At 36.6% G+C, this 19,146-nt stretch overlaps 1 protein-coding gene across 1 annotated transcript; it reads right to left on the minus strand.

The window, feature by feature from the left end:
• Nucleotides 1-9,789: 9,789 nt before the first annotated feature.
• LOC131153112 (protein OBERON 3) lies at nucleotides 9,790-15,034 on the minus strand. The gene is made up of 2 exons (XM_058105169.1): nucleotides 12,792-15,034; nucleotides 9,790-10,529 (listed from the first exon to the last, which is right to left on the minus strand). Exons 1-2 carry the CDS (start codon nucleotides 14,689-14,691, stop codon nucleotides 9,943-9,945), a joined length of 2,487 nt encoding a protein of 828 aa, XP_057961152.1. The 5' UTR covers nucleotides 14,692-15,034; the 3' UTR covers nucleotides 9,790-9,942.
• Between the last annotated feature and the right edge of the window lie 4,112 nt (nucleotides 15,035-19,146).

Consider the following 19,146-nt stretch of genomic DNA (forward strand, 5'->3'; position numbering starts at 1 on the left):
TAATATTTTAAACATTCTAAATTTTAATAAAAGCAAGTTTGCCCAACAAATACAATATTATTGACGGTTGATTAGAAATTAATAGCAACGTTATATAAATTTATTTTTTAAATTATTAAAATAGAGATAAATATAAATATAAATAAAAAATTAATTTTATATAAAATTAAATTTAAAAATATTACTCTTGCATTGACTTTTTCCCCAATAACTAAAAAAACCATTCAACACGGTCCGAGGAGTATAAATTTGTCATTTTCTAGTTATAATTTTTCTAGTTGTTTTAAAGATTTCATAATATAAGTTTTAAAATGTATTTACTCATTTTGAAATTTTAACCATAGGAACATTTAATGTGATATCTATTTATTTAGATTATATGAGTATTATAGTCAAATAATTTATGAATGATTGTGAAAATAATTATTTGAAAAAAAATTGAGTACAAGTTATTGTCCTCATGGAGAAAGGAACTTGGCTTCGCCATTGAATGCTATATGTGGTATTTTACAATTTGAAATATAAAAATTGCAACTAAATTTGCCAAGAAGTTTTTAAATAAATTTTAAAATTGAAAATTACTCATGGTATTTGTAGTTTTACCCAAAAAATATTAGATTTTGCAAAGTTGAGCAAGTATAATGTAGGAATGATTTGTAGGGATATTTTGGTTAAAATATGTAAGTTACAAATTATTTTTGAGTATTTTTTTTTTTAATAAATAGTGCATGTATGTATATATTTGTAAAATTAGCTAGAATATAGGAGGATGAACTATAATTATATATATATATATATATATATATATATAATTATTTAAGTTGATGTTGTTTAAGGTGTGGCTTTTATACTTGGAGTTTTATAAACAAAGGAAGGGGGCTGCACAGCAAGGACTCGTCGACGAGTGCCCTATGCTCGTCAACGAGTAGATCCCGAGAGTAAGAAAAACTTAGAGTTTTTGAGATACTAAGAACAGATTTAAAGGATCATCAACGAGTGACCAGACTAGTCAATGAGTGTCCTTCTTTGTCTCGTCGATGAATCCCCTATTCTCATCAACGAGTGTTTCTAGGCTATGAGCAGTTTTTTGATTTTGAATTTAAACATTGGAGTAGTTGGGTAATTGGAGGGAAACCTCTGAGAGACTATTATATATGTCATTTTGAGCGTGTATTGATAGTGTGTGTGATCATTTGTGAAGTGTATTGTGTACTTTGATATTTCCTTAGCTTGTGTTATTACTTCCATGGATGTAGGCTTTTCCGAACCACATAAATCTTATTGTTGTTCTTGTTGTTTCTTATTTACTGGTTGAGTTCAATTTGCTTATTGCTTTTTTTTATTTCGTTGTGCATCCAATATCTTATCCTTATTTACAACAATTTTGTATCAGAGTGATTGTTGTCATGGTATCGAGATCATCTTCTATAAGATTTGACATTATCAAATTCGATGGAATCGGAAATTTTGGTTTGTGGCAGAGGAGAGTCAAGGATAATCTTGTGCAACAAGGAATGGCTAAGGCTTTACTTGATGTTCAACCGAAAGGAATGGATGAGGCAACATGGGGAGATTTGAAAGCAAAGACCGCTTTTACAATACGCTTGTGTTTGGCCGACGAAATTCTCTATCGTATGATGGAGGAGGATTCTCCAGCGGTTATATGGAGAAAGTTAGAAAGCCGGTGCATGCACGTCCAAATCACTCAATAATAAACTTTTTCTTAAGCAGCATCTTTATTGACTTAAGATGGTTGAATAATCAAACTTAGATCAACATATTAATGTCTTTAATCAAATCATAAGTGATTTGATGAGAGTTGATGTTAAGTTTAATAAAGATGATAAGGCATTGATGTTGCTAAACTCCTTGCTGCCAACTCATACCTATGAAAATCTGGTTACCACTCTTACGTGGGGAAAAACGACTCTTGATTTAGAAGAGATAACAAATGTCTTTCTTAATTTTCATCAAAGGATGAAAATATGTGATGAAAGAGAAGGACTTGTGGTGAAAGGTAATCATGAGCGTGGAAAAGGAAAGTTTAAAAGTGAGTCAAGTCAAAAATCTCATAATCAATTCAAAAAGAAAAATGAAATATAGTGTTATAAATGATGTAAAAAGGGGCATGTTAAACTGGAGTGTCCAGATTGGAAGAAGGGAAATGCTAAAAAGCGTGAAGGGATTTCAAAGTCAAAGAATGTAGTTTAAGAAGGAGGTTCAATTTGCAGTGATGGTGATGTTCTTTCAGTTTCATCGAGGTCAGATAATCTTTTGGACTTCTAGATTCTTGATTCAGCATATTCTTACCACATGACTCCAAACAAGGAGTGGTCAGCACTTACAGGTTAGTAAATTCAAGTTCAGTTCATATGGGTAATGATGTTTCTTGTAAGATCATTTGCATAAGAAGTGTTAAGATAAAAATGTTTGATGGTGCTATGATAACCTTGAACAATGTAAGACATATACCGGAGTTGAAGAAGAGTTTGATATCACTTGGCAATTTGGATTGTAATGGTTTTAATTACAAGTCTGAAGGTAGATTTATGAAAGTATGGAAAGGAAATCTGACGATGATGAAAGGGAAAAAGTTAGATGGGAATATCTACACATTGCAGGGAACTACTGTTGCAGGTGGAGCTACAGCTGTAGATGCTGAATCGGATGAGACCGTCTTGTGGCATATGCATCTTGGGCATATGGGGGAACATGGTATAAAATAATTACACAAGAGGAAACTCTTGAAAGGTCTAAAATCATGTCAGCTGGACTTTTGCAAAATTTGTGTGCTTGGAAAACAAAACAAGGCAAAATTCAAGTCAAGTGCTCACAAGATGAAAGATATTATTGATTATGTGCATTCTAATGTTTGGGGCCCAGTTAAAGTTGCATCAAAGGGTGAACATGTGTATTATGTGAGTTTTATTGATGATTACTCATGAAAAGTCTGGGTATACTTCATGCGGCATAAGTCTGATACGTTTACTAGGTTCAAGATTTGGAAGGTTGAAGTGGAAAACCAGATGGGGAGGAGAATCAAATGCTTGAGGTCGGATAATAGGACCGAGTATGTTGATTCTCAGTTTATGGATTTTTGTGAGCAGCAGGGCATTAAGAGACATTTTACCGTTCATCGGAGATCTAGACGCACTATTAGGCCTCTACCAAGGTATGAGTTTGAAGAGTTAGTGTCTTATGCTTTTCTTACTAGTTGCAATGATCCAACTACATTTCAAGAGGCAGTACACAATCAGGAGAAAGGTAAGTGGATGGGAGCAATGATTGAAGAGATGAAATCGCTACATAAAAAATCAAACTTGGGATTTGGTGGAGCTTTTAGATGGGAAGAGACCGATAGGTTGCAAATGGATATATAGGAAGAAGGAGGCAATTTCATAAAAGGAATGAGAAAAATTCAAGGTAAGATTGGTGGCAAAAGGATACTCACAAAAGAAGGGAATAGATTATGATGAGATCTTTTCACCCTTTGTCTGACATGCTTCTATAAGGATTGTGTTAGGATTGGTAGCCCATTATGATCTTCATTTCTAACAAATGGATGTGAAGATGACTTTTCTTCACAGTGACTTAGAGGAGCAAATTTACATGTGCAGCTGAAGGGACTCAATAAACCAGGGAAAGAAAACTTAGTTTGTAAGTTGAAGAAATCTCTCTACGAGTTGAAACAGTCTCCAAGGAAATGGTATAAAATATTTGATTTTTACATGATCAAGATTGGCTACAAAAAGTGTGAGTATGACTTCTGCATATATGTGAACAAACTAGATGATGGTTCTCTTATTTTCTTGTTATTGTACGTCGATGACATGTTGATAGCTGCAAAAGATTTAACTGAGGTGAATCAGATAAAGGAACTTGTCAACTTTTTGAGTTTGATCCCCATTTTGATGCTGACAAAGCATATGTATCTTACCTGTGCACTGAGATTATGAACAGGGTTAATTCTTTGCACACGTGGATGGTAAAGATACAGTTGACGCCATAAGAAACTCAATGTTTACACGTCTAATGGCGTTTGGAGAAGCAAAGGAATGAAGACCACTATTGTCAATTGTATTTGCATTTAATTTTGTTGGTCTATAATAATTTCATTTCAAATGGGTCTATAATAATCACTGTATGTCATCCTTATAGGTTTTGTAAGCTCAACATGACGGTCGATTGACGCTAGGTTTTTTAGGCTAAATTAAAATAGCTTTGGCCTTAGAAAAAACCTTAGGTCCCTACACAAATGCACAATTAGTCCCCATAATAACTTGCTCAATCAGGGGATCAAATTGAAAATGAATTGGACCATATAGGCAAAACTATGAGAGGTCGGGCGACCGAACCCTAGGTGTTCAAATCACCTTAAGCGCCCAAACCATTGGGATGTCAATGGTTTGACCAAGTTTCGTGCGATCGAACCTAAAATGACCTTATCTTCCCCAAGTGACCGAACCCTTAAAAATTAACTTTTCACCAACTCAAGCTGCCAAACTTTTTAGTTCAAAACAGGCCTCGGGCGACTAAATCCCTTTATTCAGTTAACTGAACGTATTCTTGGGCACTCGAACCACGCACCAAAATTTTCTGACTTTTGTTCAGCCAACAGAGTCTGAATTCGGGCACTCGAACCATTTAAAAAGCCTTTTTGTGTTGGGCCTATTCGGGCGACCAAACTAAAGTTCAGCCACCCAAATCTTCTTGGGTTACTTAATTATTTACTGAGGTTAAACAAGTTAAACCGAGTTAAAAGTCCTAATGTGTTTTAAAACTTTTCTAATAATACCCTACATGTTTTAAACGGTCATAATTTGACCTTGGTCTGTATATATGGGTTCATTTGTGTGGATTAGCAATTAATCAAGAAAATCATTAGCAAAAATCTTCTCTGTTTCCAAAAGCTCATATTGCTCACTTTACTTCAAAACACTCTCAAATTTTCATTCCCTTAATACATCTTAGCTTTGTGAGAGTGTCATATTGTGTTATTGATTAGTAGAGGTAGCTAATACTCCCATTGCTTTTAAAGGAGTATTGATATTGATTTTAAGGGAGTTTTGTTAATTTTATCCCACATATTTGAATATAATAAATCTTGTGTTGGGATAAACTCATAAGTTTAAGGATCTTTGCATTGTCATTACAAGATTCCTATAATTTGATTTTGTTGTGCGTGCAAAATATTTTTTTTACAAGCTACAATATTTTCAAACTACTCTTGTGCTTGTTTTATTGAAGGAAATCTTTTGAGATAATTTGATTATCAGATTAGCATCTTTGAAACCCTGATTTATTATTGAGATTTGATATTTGCTACTTCAAAGAAATAGTTTGATTAGAACACTCTAGAACATATTAGTGATAATACCTTATTGAGTGTTGTTTACACAAAATCACATCACTGAGCTTACATTTCCAATATTGTTTATGTGCATTTGATTGATTACATTTGGTACATATATGCTTAACTGAGAAGCATAATCACTGTACCGATTATATTGAGAAATCTATTTGTATTTCCAGGCGTGGCCTGAGGGGGCGGTGATCTAGCCCGCAAGGATCGGTAGGGTCTTCTCCGCCCCACAAGGAGATTGTGTAAAGGTTGTGGTCAATCCTGTGCTGATTGACCTGATTGTTTAGGTGCTACTCCACCTGTTAAGTGAGCTTATAGTGGTAATCCTTGTGCTTGTTAGCCAAGGTGGGGACGCGGGCAGTTTTTTAAACCTCGATAACATTTTTGGGTGTCATCTCCTTTACTGCTTGATTGTGCATGCTTGGTTAAATTTTTATTGTAGTATAAATTTCGCTGTACATTTACATTGATTTATTTTATATGCACTAGATTGACCTTAGGCTTGTGTAATACTGATGTTAGTGGATTGACCTAGGGGATAAAATTTTTTAAATACCAATTCACCCCTCCCTCCTCTTAGGATTGCACCAAAGCTAACAGAACTGTTGCATAAGGAATTTGACATGAAGGATCTTGGTTCAGTCAAGAAAATACTTGGGATGGAAATTCGTCAAAACAAAACTGTAGGGAGGTTATGGTTATCTCAGGATGGTTATGTACAGAAGGCATTAGAGAGGTTTAGTAAGGCTAATGCAAGACCGATTTGTACATCTCTAGCAAGTCATTTTAAGTTGTCTATTGCAGATTGCCCAAGTTTGGATGAGGAAATCTGGAACATGTCAAAGGTCTCCTATGCTAGTGCAGTGGGGAGTTTAATGTATATCATTTTGTGTACGAGGCCAGATTTGGCACATGCTGTGAGTGTGGTGAGTAAGTTTTCTCTAATCTAGGAAGATAGTATTGGGAAGCCATCAAATGGATATTCAGATACTTATAGGGTACATTGGAACATGACATTATGTTCAGCAAGTAACAGGGTTTTCCTTTAGTTATGGGGTTTGTTGATACTGACTATGCAAGAGATATGGATGATAGAAGGTCTACAACGAGTTATGTTTTTACCCTTATAAAAGGACCTATATGTTGGAGATTCATGATTCAATCTCCGGTAGCGTTGTCCACGATTGAGGCAGAATATATGACAGTTACTGAAACTGCAAAGGAAGCTTTATGGGTTACCAATTTGGTTAAAGAGTTGGGATTATAGTAAGATGGAGATGTGTTGCATTGTATCAGTCAGAGTGTCATTTACTTGGCGAAGAATCAGGTATACCATGTTAAAACTAAACATATTGATGTGAGGTTCCACAGGGTTCAAGAGTTGATTACTTCAGGTGAACTTATATTGGAGAAGGTTCACACTTCTGAAAATGTAGCAAATATGTTGACGAAATCGATTACTTCTGAGAAGTTCAAATATTATTTGGACTAACTCCATGTCTCCAAGTGATAGAATGGTGACATACTCAACCAAGCATTTTTCAAATTCAAGGTGAAGCAGTTAAACATATTTTTCGGGATTATACTAATGGGGAGTATATTCGCCAAGGTGGAGATTGTTGTTTAAGGTGTGGCTTTTATACTTGGAGTTTCATAAACAAATGAAGGAAAAGGGCGGCACAGCAAGGACCCGTCGACGAGTACCCTGTGCTCGTTGACGAGTAGATCCCAAGTGCAAGAAAAACTCAGAGTTTCTGATATGCTGAGAACAGATTTAAAGAATCATCGACGAGTGTCCTTCTTTGTCTCGTTGATGAATCTCCTGTCCTCGTCGACGAGTGTTTCTAGGCTGCGTGCAGTTTTTTGAATTTTAAATTTGAACATTGGGGTGATTGGGTAATTGGAGGGAAACCTCCGAGGGACGGTTGACATCTGGCCGTGTATTGACAGTGTATGATCATTTGTGAAGTACATTGTGTGCTTTAATATTTTCTTAGTGAAATTCTTTTGTCATTGCTTCCGTGAATGTAGGTTTTTCCGAATGACGTATATCTTGTTGTTGTGTTTGTTGTTTCTTATTTATTGGTTGAGTTTAATTTGCTTGATGCGTTTTTTTATTTCACTGTGCATCATATATCAAATCCTTATTTACAACAGTTGAAAAAGTTCAATGCTTAGGAAAGACTGGTTCTTAATATTTAAAATAATAAAATCCAGCAACATTTCCTGACTTTTTTAAACAATACTCCGACCCTTGATTTTTTGAAAACTACCACAAAACTCCATGATAATTTTATTGATAAAATAAACGTTTCGTTAGTTCACTGTTAGTCAACCATTAAGTTTAGTGAAAAAATAAATAAGTTTTATCTTTAGTAAAATAATATTTTTACCCTTCCACTCAATTGTGATAAGATAAATTTAAAAAATGACATTAATTTAATAAATTTAAGTTAGAAAAATTTATCAGATAATTACAAATATACTTTAAAAATTAAACTTATAAATAAATTAAACACTCAACGATTAACTCAGGTGAATTAGTTGACATAAGAATGATAACATAATTAAAATATTATTTAAAAAAATTAAAAAATAATAATAAATAATAAATAAATAATACAAATAATTTTTTTTAAAAAAATACTTATAAAATATTTGCTATATACATTTCATAAATAATGTTTTTACCCTTCCACTCAATTGTGATAAGATAAATTAAAAAATTATATCTAATAAATATTTTGTAGTATTATAATTACTAAGTATTTTTATGATTTATTAATAATTTTTATTTTTTATATATTTTTAAAAAATTAAAATAATAATCAATATTTTTTTTTGTTGTGATGATGTTGATTGATTGATTTAAAGCAATTGGATAGAATAAATGAATTAATTTAAGAATCAACGTCTTTGAATTAGTTATTTAGTTTTGAAGATTACTACTATTTTTTTTTTTTTTGGATTACGCACCGGGTATCCACATGTTCATTTTACGATCCACGTGACTAATCATGCGCCCCTTGAAGTTGACCCCACAACTCCAAAGGGAGGGTAAATTCAGGAATTTAGGGGCGAAAATGAGTTTAGGAGGGTTTGAACACCTGACCTTATGAAAGGCACTCCCGCAGTCCACACTACTACCTGAACCACACCTGGGGGTATGACTATTATTTTTAATTAGTTAAATAGATGTTACTTTAAAACTATCGTTTTATAATTATTAAAATGAATTTTTTCCTGTACATATATAACCGTTGACTAAGAATCAATTAATGAAAGATTCATTTTGTCAATTAACATAATATGAAGGAGGGAGAGAGAGAGAGAGAGTCTCCAATTTGGGAAGGGCAAGGCTGAAGGCTGAATTCCTTATTGGATAGAAGACGCTGCTATTCTTTTTGAAATTTAAATTTTAAAGCGAATGGAGTTGTAAACGGAAAGGCAAAGAGACTTAGCCAGCGGATGGCCGCTAAATAAGTCTAATAACTTGCCGTTGTATATTTAATTTGGTTGAGAAATCCCAAAGTCCACCCCACCTTCAGGTGTACCGTGAAGTGGTAGGGTCCACCATGATATGCGGTTTTGTTTCTCTTAGTCCGCCACATCACCACTGCCGGTTAATTAAATTAATGTCCATGGTGCTCATATACATGAATTCCACTTGCACAAAATTTCACACTAAAATCAAACGAAAATTAAGTTTCAATCAATTCTTACCTTTTTTTTAAAATAAGAACTTCAGTCATCAATGAATCCTTTAGACCCCCTAATGCAGTACTAAACCTACGAATTAACGTCCTCCGCCCCTATATCTCGCTGATCAAAATAAAGTCCGAATGCAGACATAAATTCTATGCATCAGTTGGACATTCAGCCAACCCGATTCCCGGGACACATTACCATCCACGGTTTCCGCTGACTCACTGAAAACTCTCACCATTCACGGTCTCCGCTGACTCACAAAACGAATTCTTACCATTCACAATCTCCGCTGGCTCAAAGAATAAACTCTCACCATCCACAAGTATCATTGGCTCCGTGAGTATATCCACTTGAAATTAAACCCCTGATACTTTCTTACTAATGCATTTCCACCGCCCCATCTCGTGGGAGCTCAATCAATTCTTAATAGAATAGCAGAATAATCATTTTCTTTATTATTCTTTTTTATAAATCTTTCTTTGCAGTTCCTTTTTCAATAGAGATAAATTCAAAAATATTGGAGCTAAAAAGCACTGGAACCTGCGGAGAGAAGAACCATCTGGGCAAAAACACCCCTGCCATCTTTGTTTCCATTTCTCTTCGTTCATTCTGTGATCATCAAGGGTTTCTACTCTCTCCCATTAACTTCTTGCTTTACACAATATACAAAAGTAAAGTATACATTAAAAAAAAAAATTGTTAAGTATAAAGCTCCAGAATGAAAAATGAAATGCCATATATCTTACAACTGGGTTACAGAAACAGCTAGTCATCTTGCAATTGAAGAAAACAAGAATCCGAAAATGGACATTAATAAATTAGAAACTATTATCACCAGTCCTTACAAAAGGAGGGAAAAAAAGAGAGGCAAGTTATACCCATTGCTGCTTTGTGGCTTCCATTCTCTCCAACAAGCCAGTAATCTCAGCTTGCATTCTCAACTTCATATGATAGTAATCAGAGCGTGAATTTTCCAAATTTTGCAGCTCCTCTAGTTTCTTCCTCCGTCTGTCTTCCGTCTCCTGCAAACACAATTTGGCAAGCTTGTCCGTATACTCTTCTTCCAACTTCTCACTCCTTGCCCGAACAATCCGCCTGTAACCTTCCGCCTCACGTCGTGCCTCATCTGCTCGAGTTTGGAACATTCTGGCCTCCAATTCCTTAATCTGCACAATGCTTTCCAGACTGTCAAACCCATCTTTCTTTAATTTCCCCAATAGAAATTCTTCTTCTGTTGTTCGGTTGCTCAAAAGGGAAGTTTTGAGATCATTTTGATGGAGATCATGAGGCAGCAAATCATTGTGCACACTTGAAGCACTTATGTTGTAAGTGGCGTATTTTGGAGGGAGAACAGTGGATGGCGCCAGAGGGGCTGCGTCTTTCCTAAGGATAGCTTGAGATGCTACCAGATCCTTCGAGGATAGACTGGAAGCACCGAAATCTGACATGTCATCTATTCCTATTTGTAGAAACATGTATGAAAATTAGACAAACCACAAAGTTAATAAATATATGATATATAATGGTAAAGATAAACAGTTCAATAATACACAAAACAAAAGAATACTGCAAAAGGCATAAACCTTGTAATCAGCTAACATAGCATTCAAGATGGGTATGGAAAACACTGTTCATAAAAATTATAGTCCACACCATCATGGTATGCCCAAGCTAAAAAACAGTAAGGGGGAAAAAAAAACAATTTTCTGAAAAGTTAAGGCAAAACTTCACAAACTCTCAGCATTTTCACATCCCACAGAAGTGGAAATAATTTGTTTTGCATCAGATACAAGCATCTGCACACAGAAGCACCATTTAAACCTACCATTGGAACCATCCAATGAAATTATAAACATTGTCACTGGTCACAGAAAATCGAAGCTTTCTAAATTTTATGAAATCATAAAATACAAATGTACATCTATTAGTGGAGGCCTATTATTAATCCTTACTGCTATAATGGCACACAGAAGCACCATTTAAACCTACCATTGGAACCATCCAACCAAATGGTAAATATTGTCGCTGGTCACAGACAGTCAAAGCTTTCTAAATTTTATGAAATCTTGAAATACAAATGTACATCTATTAGTGGAGGCCTATTATTAATCCTTACTGCTCTAATGGCCCCATTTCATACAACGGACTTGGACCTTCAAATGCTATGTAACACACAAGCAAACCAAACTATTTACAAAAGAAGAAGGAAAGGGAAAAGCAAGGCTTCCAAACAAAAACTTTGAAAAGGTTGTAAAGACTAAGAAAAAGCCATCAAATGTCCAATCATAGAAACACCCATAAGAAGCAGGCTCACTATCAAGTTGAGGTCCTGTGCCATTTTGGAAACATGTTTTGCCGATGAAACATCATCACACAGCTTAAGAAGCACCTTAAAATAAAAACAGCAGCACACTGGATGCTAAGGTTTTGCAATTTAGGAGTTTTTGGAAATACTCTTTTTACAACATAATCTTACCATATATTTATCATGAGAATTTATAGACAGATTTCAGGTTTTCATCCAACTAACAAATCTGTCAAATAACACAAAATCTTAATCGTCAAGAACCAAATTTCTCCAACTCATCAAGGGTCATCTCTAGATCTTTTTGTAATTGACTGTCATGTTTGACAACAATTTTTTTTTAATTCGCATTCCAATATTAAACGTGTTACTGAATTACAGGAAGCAACATTCAGTGATCCAACCGTCGCTCAAACTAGCAAAGTAATGCAGTAATAATTCTGGTTCTTTCACCATTTTGAATTGCATCCATCTTATGTTTTCCAGTGCAAAAAATCAAAACAGTTAAAAACGGTGAAATTTTCAGATGCAGATAAAAGACAAAAAACCAAGGTTGCATGCAACATAAGAACCTAAGTTCTCCAATACAAAATATAAATTGTGTAACTACATATAGGGTATCAACCATTGCACACAATATAAAAACCAACATTATCCAATACAAATATTCAACTACATAGATACCAAATTCATGATAGACAAAACTGAAGCAACAATACATGAAGAAAATTTACAATATTTCTTCGAGGGTAAAACCAAACACTAAACACTTCACCAACACCTAGAAAATCAGATTTTAACTAAACAGAAAAACACAATGAACTAATGCAACCAAAATAACTTTACAAAACTTTTACCAAAGCAGAGGAGAAGGCTTTCCGCCAAAATACAAGTCGATCTAAAAATGTTTTCACCAGTCTCAGAGTAAAAGAATTCAAAGTTATTGATTATGGCATTCCAACTCTTCCCTAGAAATCAGGGAACTTCTAATAAAAGATATTGATTCAACAATAGCCTAGAATCTCAGTTTCTATGCTAGGAGAGTTAACTTTCTGATATTCTCCACATGGCAAGAGATTCATAATAATACTTGGATAGACAGAACATTTATAACATAGGAATATTCAATGGGTAATATATACATTAAAATTAAGAGTCACAGAAACCAAAAGACTATATGAATGCATCTACATTTCTGATTGTCAGCACTTTTCTTCCTGAACATATGCATTGCAAACCAATGTGTGTACTGTTCATAACTCTTACAAATTCAATAAAAAGTCTCACTAAAAGGACAAACGTGATTCCCTAGCAACCAAATGGAACAGGATTAATTTCTTCACGCATTTCAATTGAAAAGAAGCAGTAACAATTAAGATGAACACAAAAAACAACTGGGAAAGTTAGGAGACTTACGGTTGAAAAACTGAGTGATGGAATTGCAGGCATCCAAAGGAGACATTGTTTTACTTTCAAGCTTGGTGAGCACCTCTTCAGCTTTATTCTGCATCTCCTTACCTTTAAAATCTTCGCTTCCCATGAAAATTTTCCTAACACAGGCAAGCTCCTTTATCAGGGTTTCTAGACCCCAGTCCTTTGCACAGCATATAAACACATCCTTAACAAATCCAAACATTTCTGAAGCATGACCGCATCCAATACAATGAAACTGCATCTCACTAGACCCTGAGGGCCCCTTCAAGCTAGGACCCGGCTTGATGAGATTCTTTTGAATCCCACAGGCAGCATGGCACCAGTGAGAACAGACGTCACACCCAACCCAACTACAGGTATGGTTGGCACAATCAAACTTTGAACACACAGGGCACATGCATTCCCTGCAAAATCCCTTATTTGAGGAGCAAATCTTGCAGTCACAATCATCAACAGGCAATAAGCTCTTGCAATTCACATTGCGACATCTCATGAACAAGAAAATCTCCACCAGCTCTGCCGTGGGAAGTCGATTTTTGCCAGATATGAAGTTCAACAGCCCAGTTTTTATTGCCACCAAAATGTCTAGTTGATCATTGTGCGTCTTTGAGAGAGTCTCAACTGTAAGATCAGACCTTCTATCCAACCGACTTTGGAGAACTACTAATTCTTCTCTCTTCTCAGGTGCTGCAATAAGATTCTTCAAGTATTCCTTTGTCAAATCAACTGTTTCATCAGGCAGCTCTTGAACTATTTGAGCCATAACAGGAATGGACTCGGACACAATTTCTCGGAGAATTCTTTCTGGCCTAGAAAGCTTCCGGACTCTCCCTCCATCTAAATTCTCCAAAGCCCTCATGTGCTCAGGAGCTCTTCCTCTCGAGTCACCCGACTGAGTATCTAATCTCGGCCTCGCAGGCAATTCAGATGGAAAGAATGAATGGTTATCAGAGCTGCTTGTCCTGTGAAGACTATTACATGAATCCTTATTTAGGATACGACTACCCTGCATCAAATAACCTGCACCACCATGATTGGATAGTGAAACCCCATCTCCGATTGGTTTGAATCGACTATGAACTGACCCATTCGTCCCCTCACCACAATACCAAATTTGGTCATTCTCTCTTCTATGGCTGCCTACAGAATACTCGTAATTCTCAGTAGAATTGCGGGTGAGGGAGCAACTGGGGTTGTGCGAGAAGGGGTGTGAATAGGAATAAGAAAGAGAAGCAGCAGTAAAATCATTAGAGCAAGTGGTTTGGGTATTGTTGTTTGATGGTGCCAAAGACTGTATGCTTCTACTGGGTTTCAACCGATCCGGAGGATCCCCATTATGGACGGCGTTTGATGCGGTTAGAGAGAGCGAAACATCAGGCAAAGCTAGAGAGAGATTAAGAGTCTCTAACTTCGGCTTCTTCTCTCTATTCTCTCCCTCAATCTCTTCATCGATCTCTCGCTTTGAAGAGCCACCACCTCCCCTAACCTCATTCAAATTCAGAAAATCCCTTTCTACCCACCGATCTTCTTTATTCGGGTTCTCTGAAACCACTTCCTTTCCTTTGTAGTTCACTTTCTCCAAGGAATTCAATAGAACTTTTCCCGGAATCTCCTTATCAGGAAAACCTAGCTTCGGATTATCACAGAGGTAGCTTAAAGTCAGCTCCTGAGAACCCGAATTCCCAATTTTCAAGGGTTTTGGAGGGCACCCGTCACAACCCATCTCCGATTCTCTGAGAAAATCTATTCCTTTCTCGGAAGAAAACTCAATTTTCTCATCTGGGTTTTCCAAATTTTGCTCAGAAAGATGCGGAGAAAGCTTCCTTTGGGAGTTCTGGCCTCCATGGGCAGAGCCATTCGAGAGATCTTTGTCCCCAAACATGACCAGAGAGAGAGAGAGAGAGAGAGGGAGAGAGACGTACCAGAGTAGACGAGAGAGAGAGAGAGGGGTGGAGGGGCAGTTCGAAGAAATGAGAAAAATTGTGGGGCTGTATTGGAGTTGATTCGCTCCGGTTTCTTCGAGCCTTCAGCACGCCATAGCTCTCTGCAAGCTGCAACCACTGTTTTCTCAAACGTTCACACAAGCAAAAGCGGCGAAACTTCCATGTAATTGAAATATTAAGTTAAGCCATGGAAATAGTTGCGTTTTTCAGCGTGCGCATATACATCTTCGGACTCGATTTCTATTTGACCTAAACATCTCTTGCACCGCGTTAGGCAACAACGGACGGGATGAAAGCGAGTTTTTTCCATTTTTAATTTCTTAATTTAATAAAATATTAAATAACGGTTTGGTGAAAACTTTTTTTCTCATTTTGATGCGTCCCAAATCTCGCTGGATGTTCCAACGATATTTAAAGAAAACTCATTTGTGTTGTGCTGGAATCAGGAGACGTGTAAGCTGAGCTGGAAACGTGTGAGCTGAGCTGGAGACGCATGAGATGCAAACTAAAAATGTTATTCAAGCCATTTAATTTTGATGAATGAAATTTCTCAAATCTAATTCATTGTAATTTATTATAATTGATTCCAAACTACCTATAAATAGAGGAGCTGTAGAGAGATGAAAACACAGAGAAAAGAGAGGAAGAAGTGAGTGTGAGGAAGAGAGAAGAGAGGCCTGAAAGAATTGTATTTCTTTCCCAGCAGTTTTAAGTGAATTGTGGTGTGCTCTGTGGACATAGATCGATCTTAACCAAACCACATAAATTTCTGGTGTCTCAATTTTTCTGGTTGCTCACAGGATCCTAACAAAGTGGTATCAGAGCCCGGTTGGAACAGAAAGGCCAGATCGGAGTTTTTCACCAAAATCAGAGCTCCATCTAGTGGCTCGAAATTGAATTTTGAGGCTACCATCACGTTTACCTTGCCGAGACGAAGCCAACGTTGCAAACTAGAGCTCAAAAGGAGTTCGTACGGAAGCACACGCGCTTCGCCAGAGCGATCCGTGTTCTCACACACCGTCACGCACCGGTGACTGCCGTCCACACGCCCTGCACGTGCACCACGCATCTTCCTCGCCCGATCGTCTCGACCCGACCCGGCAACCCTTTATCTGACCCAGTAACCCTCGAACTGACCCGGCAACCCGCTCCAGCACCCGCCCCGGATCCATACACGGCTCGCCCACGTCAGCGAGCTAGCGACGCACTAAGTTAGCACCATGTCAACCACTGCGTCAGTTGCCACGTCAGTTGCCACGTTAATAAGTGGGCCCTATAGTGCCACATCAGCACCATTGACCAGGCTTTTCAGAGTCATTTTGGGTTCGTTTTTCGAACGACTTGAACCATTTCTAAGGTTTTTTACCATTCCGGATCCAACCGAGCTATCCAGTTGAACTAATTCCATTTCTAGATTAGTGAATCAAGATATCAAACGAAAAGAGCTTAAAGATTGAAATGTTCAATGGCAACAATTTCAGTTTTTGAAATATGCAGATCGAAAATTATTGTTTGGGAAAGAGTTGCACTTACCATTGAAGGGTAAGACAACATTTATGAATAAGGAAGAGTGGGAGTTGCTTGATCGAAAAGCTCTCGGAGCCATCAGAATGACGTTGTCAAAGTCCATGGAATTCAATATCAAGCATATATCATCCCACCAAGTCTTTGATGGATGCACTTTCTAATATGTACAAGCTGCCTTCTGTCACTAATAAGGTACATTTTATGAAAAGATTATTTACTATGACCATATTTACAGGTGAAAGTTTTAGCAGACATTTGAATAATTTCAACAAGTTGTTGAATCAACTCGCCTTAGTCGGGATTACATTTGATAACGAGATTCGTGCCCTACTAATTCTTAGTCAATTGCCCAAAATTTGGAATGGTGTTGTTACTACAATTAATAGCTCCGCACAGAAATCAAATCTTGTGTACAATAAGGTCGTCAACATGATTTTAACGGAAGAAATCAGAATGCAATCAAACCATGGTTCGACTTTGAGTTCAGCCTTGAACATAGAAAGTCGAGGCAAAGGAAACAAACATGGACGATCAAACAACAGCAGCAGATTTAGGCTCAGGTGGTCTAAATCCAGAAATCCTAGAGGTTCTCAAGAAACAGGTTCCTAGGGCACAAAAATTGTTGAGTGCTGGAACTATGGAAAAACTGGTCATTATAAGAACTAGTGTAAAAGTCTAAAGAAAAAAATATAAGACGAGGGTAAAGACAGAAGCAAATGTTGCTTCAGAAAATAATAATATGTTGATCTGCTCTTTGGAGAGCAAAAAGGAGTCTTAGGTGTTAAACTCTAGAGCTTCATGCCATGCCACTTGCAGTAGAGATTGCCTAAAGGAGTATACATCAGGTAATTTTGGTAAAGTATATCTTGGCAATGATCAACCTTGTGACATTGCCGGCAAGGGGACAGTGAAGATCAAAATGAATGGATCAGTATAGAAAATGAGATATGTCAGATATATTCCAAACCTGAGGAAAAATTTGATCTCAGTTAGTCAACTAGTAGGTGAAGGATATAACACGACTTTCATTGATGATGAATAGAAGATTTCAAATGGTGCACTGACGATTGCACGAGGTAAGAAAAGTGGTACTCTTTATGTAACTCCTAATGCATGCATGTCTATTACAGTTGCTACAGGAAATGATGATAGCAACATATGACATCAACGACTTGGACACCTGAGTGAGAAGGGACTCAGGGTGATGCAATCAAAGGATAAGTTGAGTGATTTACAGTCGGTGAAGATTGACACATGTGAGGATTGCATATTTAGGAAACAGAAGAGAGTCAGTTTTCAAACAAACATCAGTACCTCAAAGAAGAAGAGACTTGAGTTAGTCCATCCAGATATATGGGGACCAACAACCATTTCATCCACAGGTGAGAATCATTACTTCGTAACATTTATCGATGATCATTCATGGAAGGTATGGGTTTACTTCCTGAAATATAAATTTGATGTTTTTTTATGCTTTTAAAATTTGGAAAACAATGGTAGAAAACGAAACTGGTTTGAAAATCAAGAAGCTGAGAACAGATAACAGTGGTGAATATGTTGACACCGAGGTACACCTCAACACAATGGTGTAGCCGAGTAGATGAGCGGAACATTGATAGAAAAAGTCAGAAGCATGCGTATGCAGTCAGGCTTGCCAAAGATGTTTTGGGCAGAAGCAGTCAACACAACAACTTATTTGATTAACAGGAGTCCATCAGTACCATTGGACTATAATCTACAAGAATAAATATGGAGTAATAAAGAGGTAAGACTTTCACATTTGAAATTTTTTGGTTGTGTTGCATATGTACATATCAAGGATCATGTTAGGAATAAGCTGGATCTGAAATTACGGAAATGCACTTTCATAAGTTATGGTGGAGATGAATATGGGTATCGCATTTGGGATGATGAAAACAAAAAAGTGATCAGAAGTAGAGATGTGATTTTTAATGAAAAGGTGATGTATAAAGATAAACACACAACAAAATCTATAAAGTCTGAAACAACCTTTGTAGATATGGATGATATTTTAGAAGGTATAAGGACACGTCAATGGAACACCAAGAATCCTCAACAGAATACCTAGAATCCTCAGGAAGAGGAACCTGTGGAGCAGATTGTTGCACCACCACCTCCTACTCCAACACTAGAGCTTAGGAGATCTTCTCGGCAACATGTACCAAACAGGAGGTATGTGAATCATTTACTTCTTAACAGATGAAGGAGAACCTGAATGCTATGTTAAAGCATGTTAGGCAGGAGATTCGAGCAAGTGGGAGCTTGCAATGAAAGACGAGATGAAGTCTCTCAACTCCAAAAAAACATGGGAATTAACTAAGTTGCCCAATGGTAAGAAGACTTTTCACAAAAAATGGGTGTACAGGATCAAAGAAGAGCATGATGGATTCAAGAGGTATAAAGCTCGGTTAGTAGTCAAAGGTTTCAAACAAAAGGAAGGAATTGATTACACTGATATTTTTGCACTAGTTATCAATATGACAACCATAAGATCTGTCTTGAGTATTGTTGCCTCAGAGGGTTTACATCTTGAGCAGTTGGACGTGAAGACGACATTTCTTCACGGTAATCTTGATGAGGAAATTTATATGCAACAACTAGAAGGTTTCTCAATTAAAGGTAAAGAGAATCTTGTATGCAAATTGAAGAAGAGTTTGTATGGTCTCAAACAAGATCCTAGGCAGTGGTACAAGAAATTTGACAGCTGTATGCAAAGGAACAATTTTCGAAAGTGCAATGCCGACCACTGTTACTACTTCAAAAGGTATCGTACTAGCTATATTATTCTACTGTTATATGTTGATGATATGCTAGTCGCAAGATCAAATATAAAAGAGATCAGAAAA

The sequence above is a fragment of the Malania oleifera genome, chromosome 4 (assembly GCF_029873635.1).
Source record: "Malania oleifera isolate guangnan ecotype guangnan chromosome 4, ASM2987363v1, whole genome shotgun sequence".
Taxonomy (NCBI): domain Eukaryota; kingdom Viridiplantae; phylum Streptophyta; class Magnoliopsida; order Santalales; family Ximeniaceae; genus Malania; species Malania oleifera.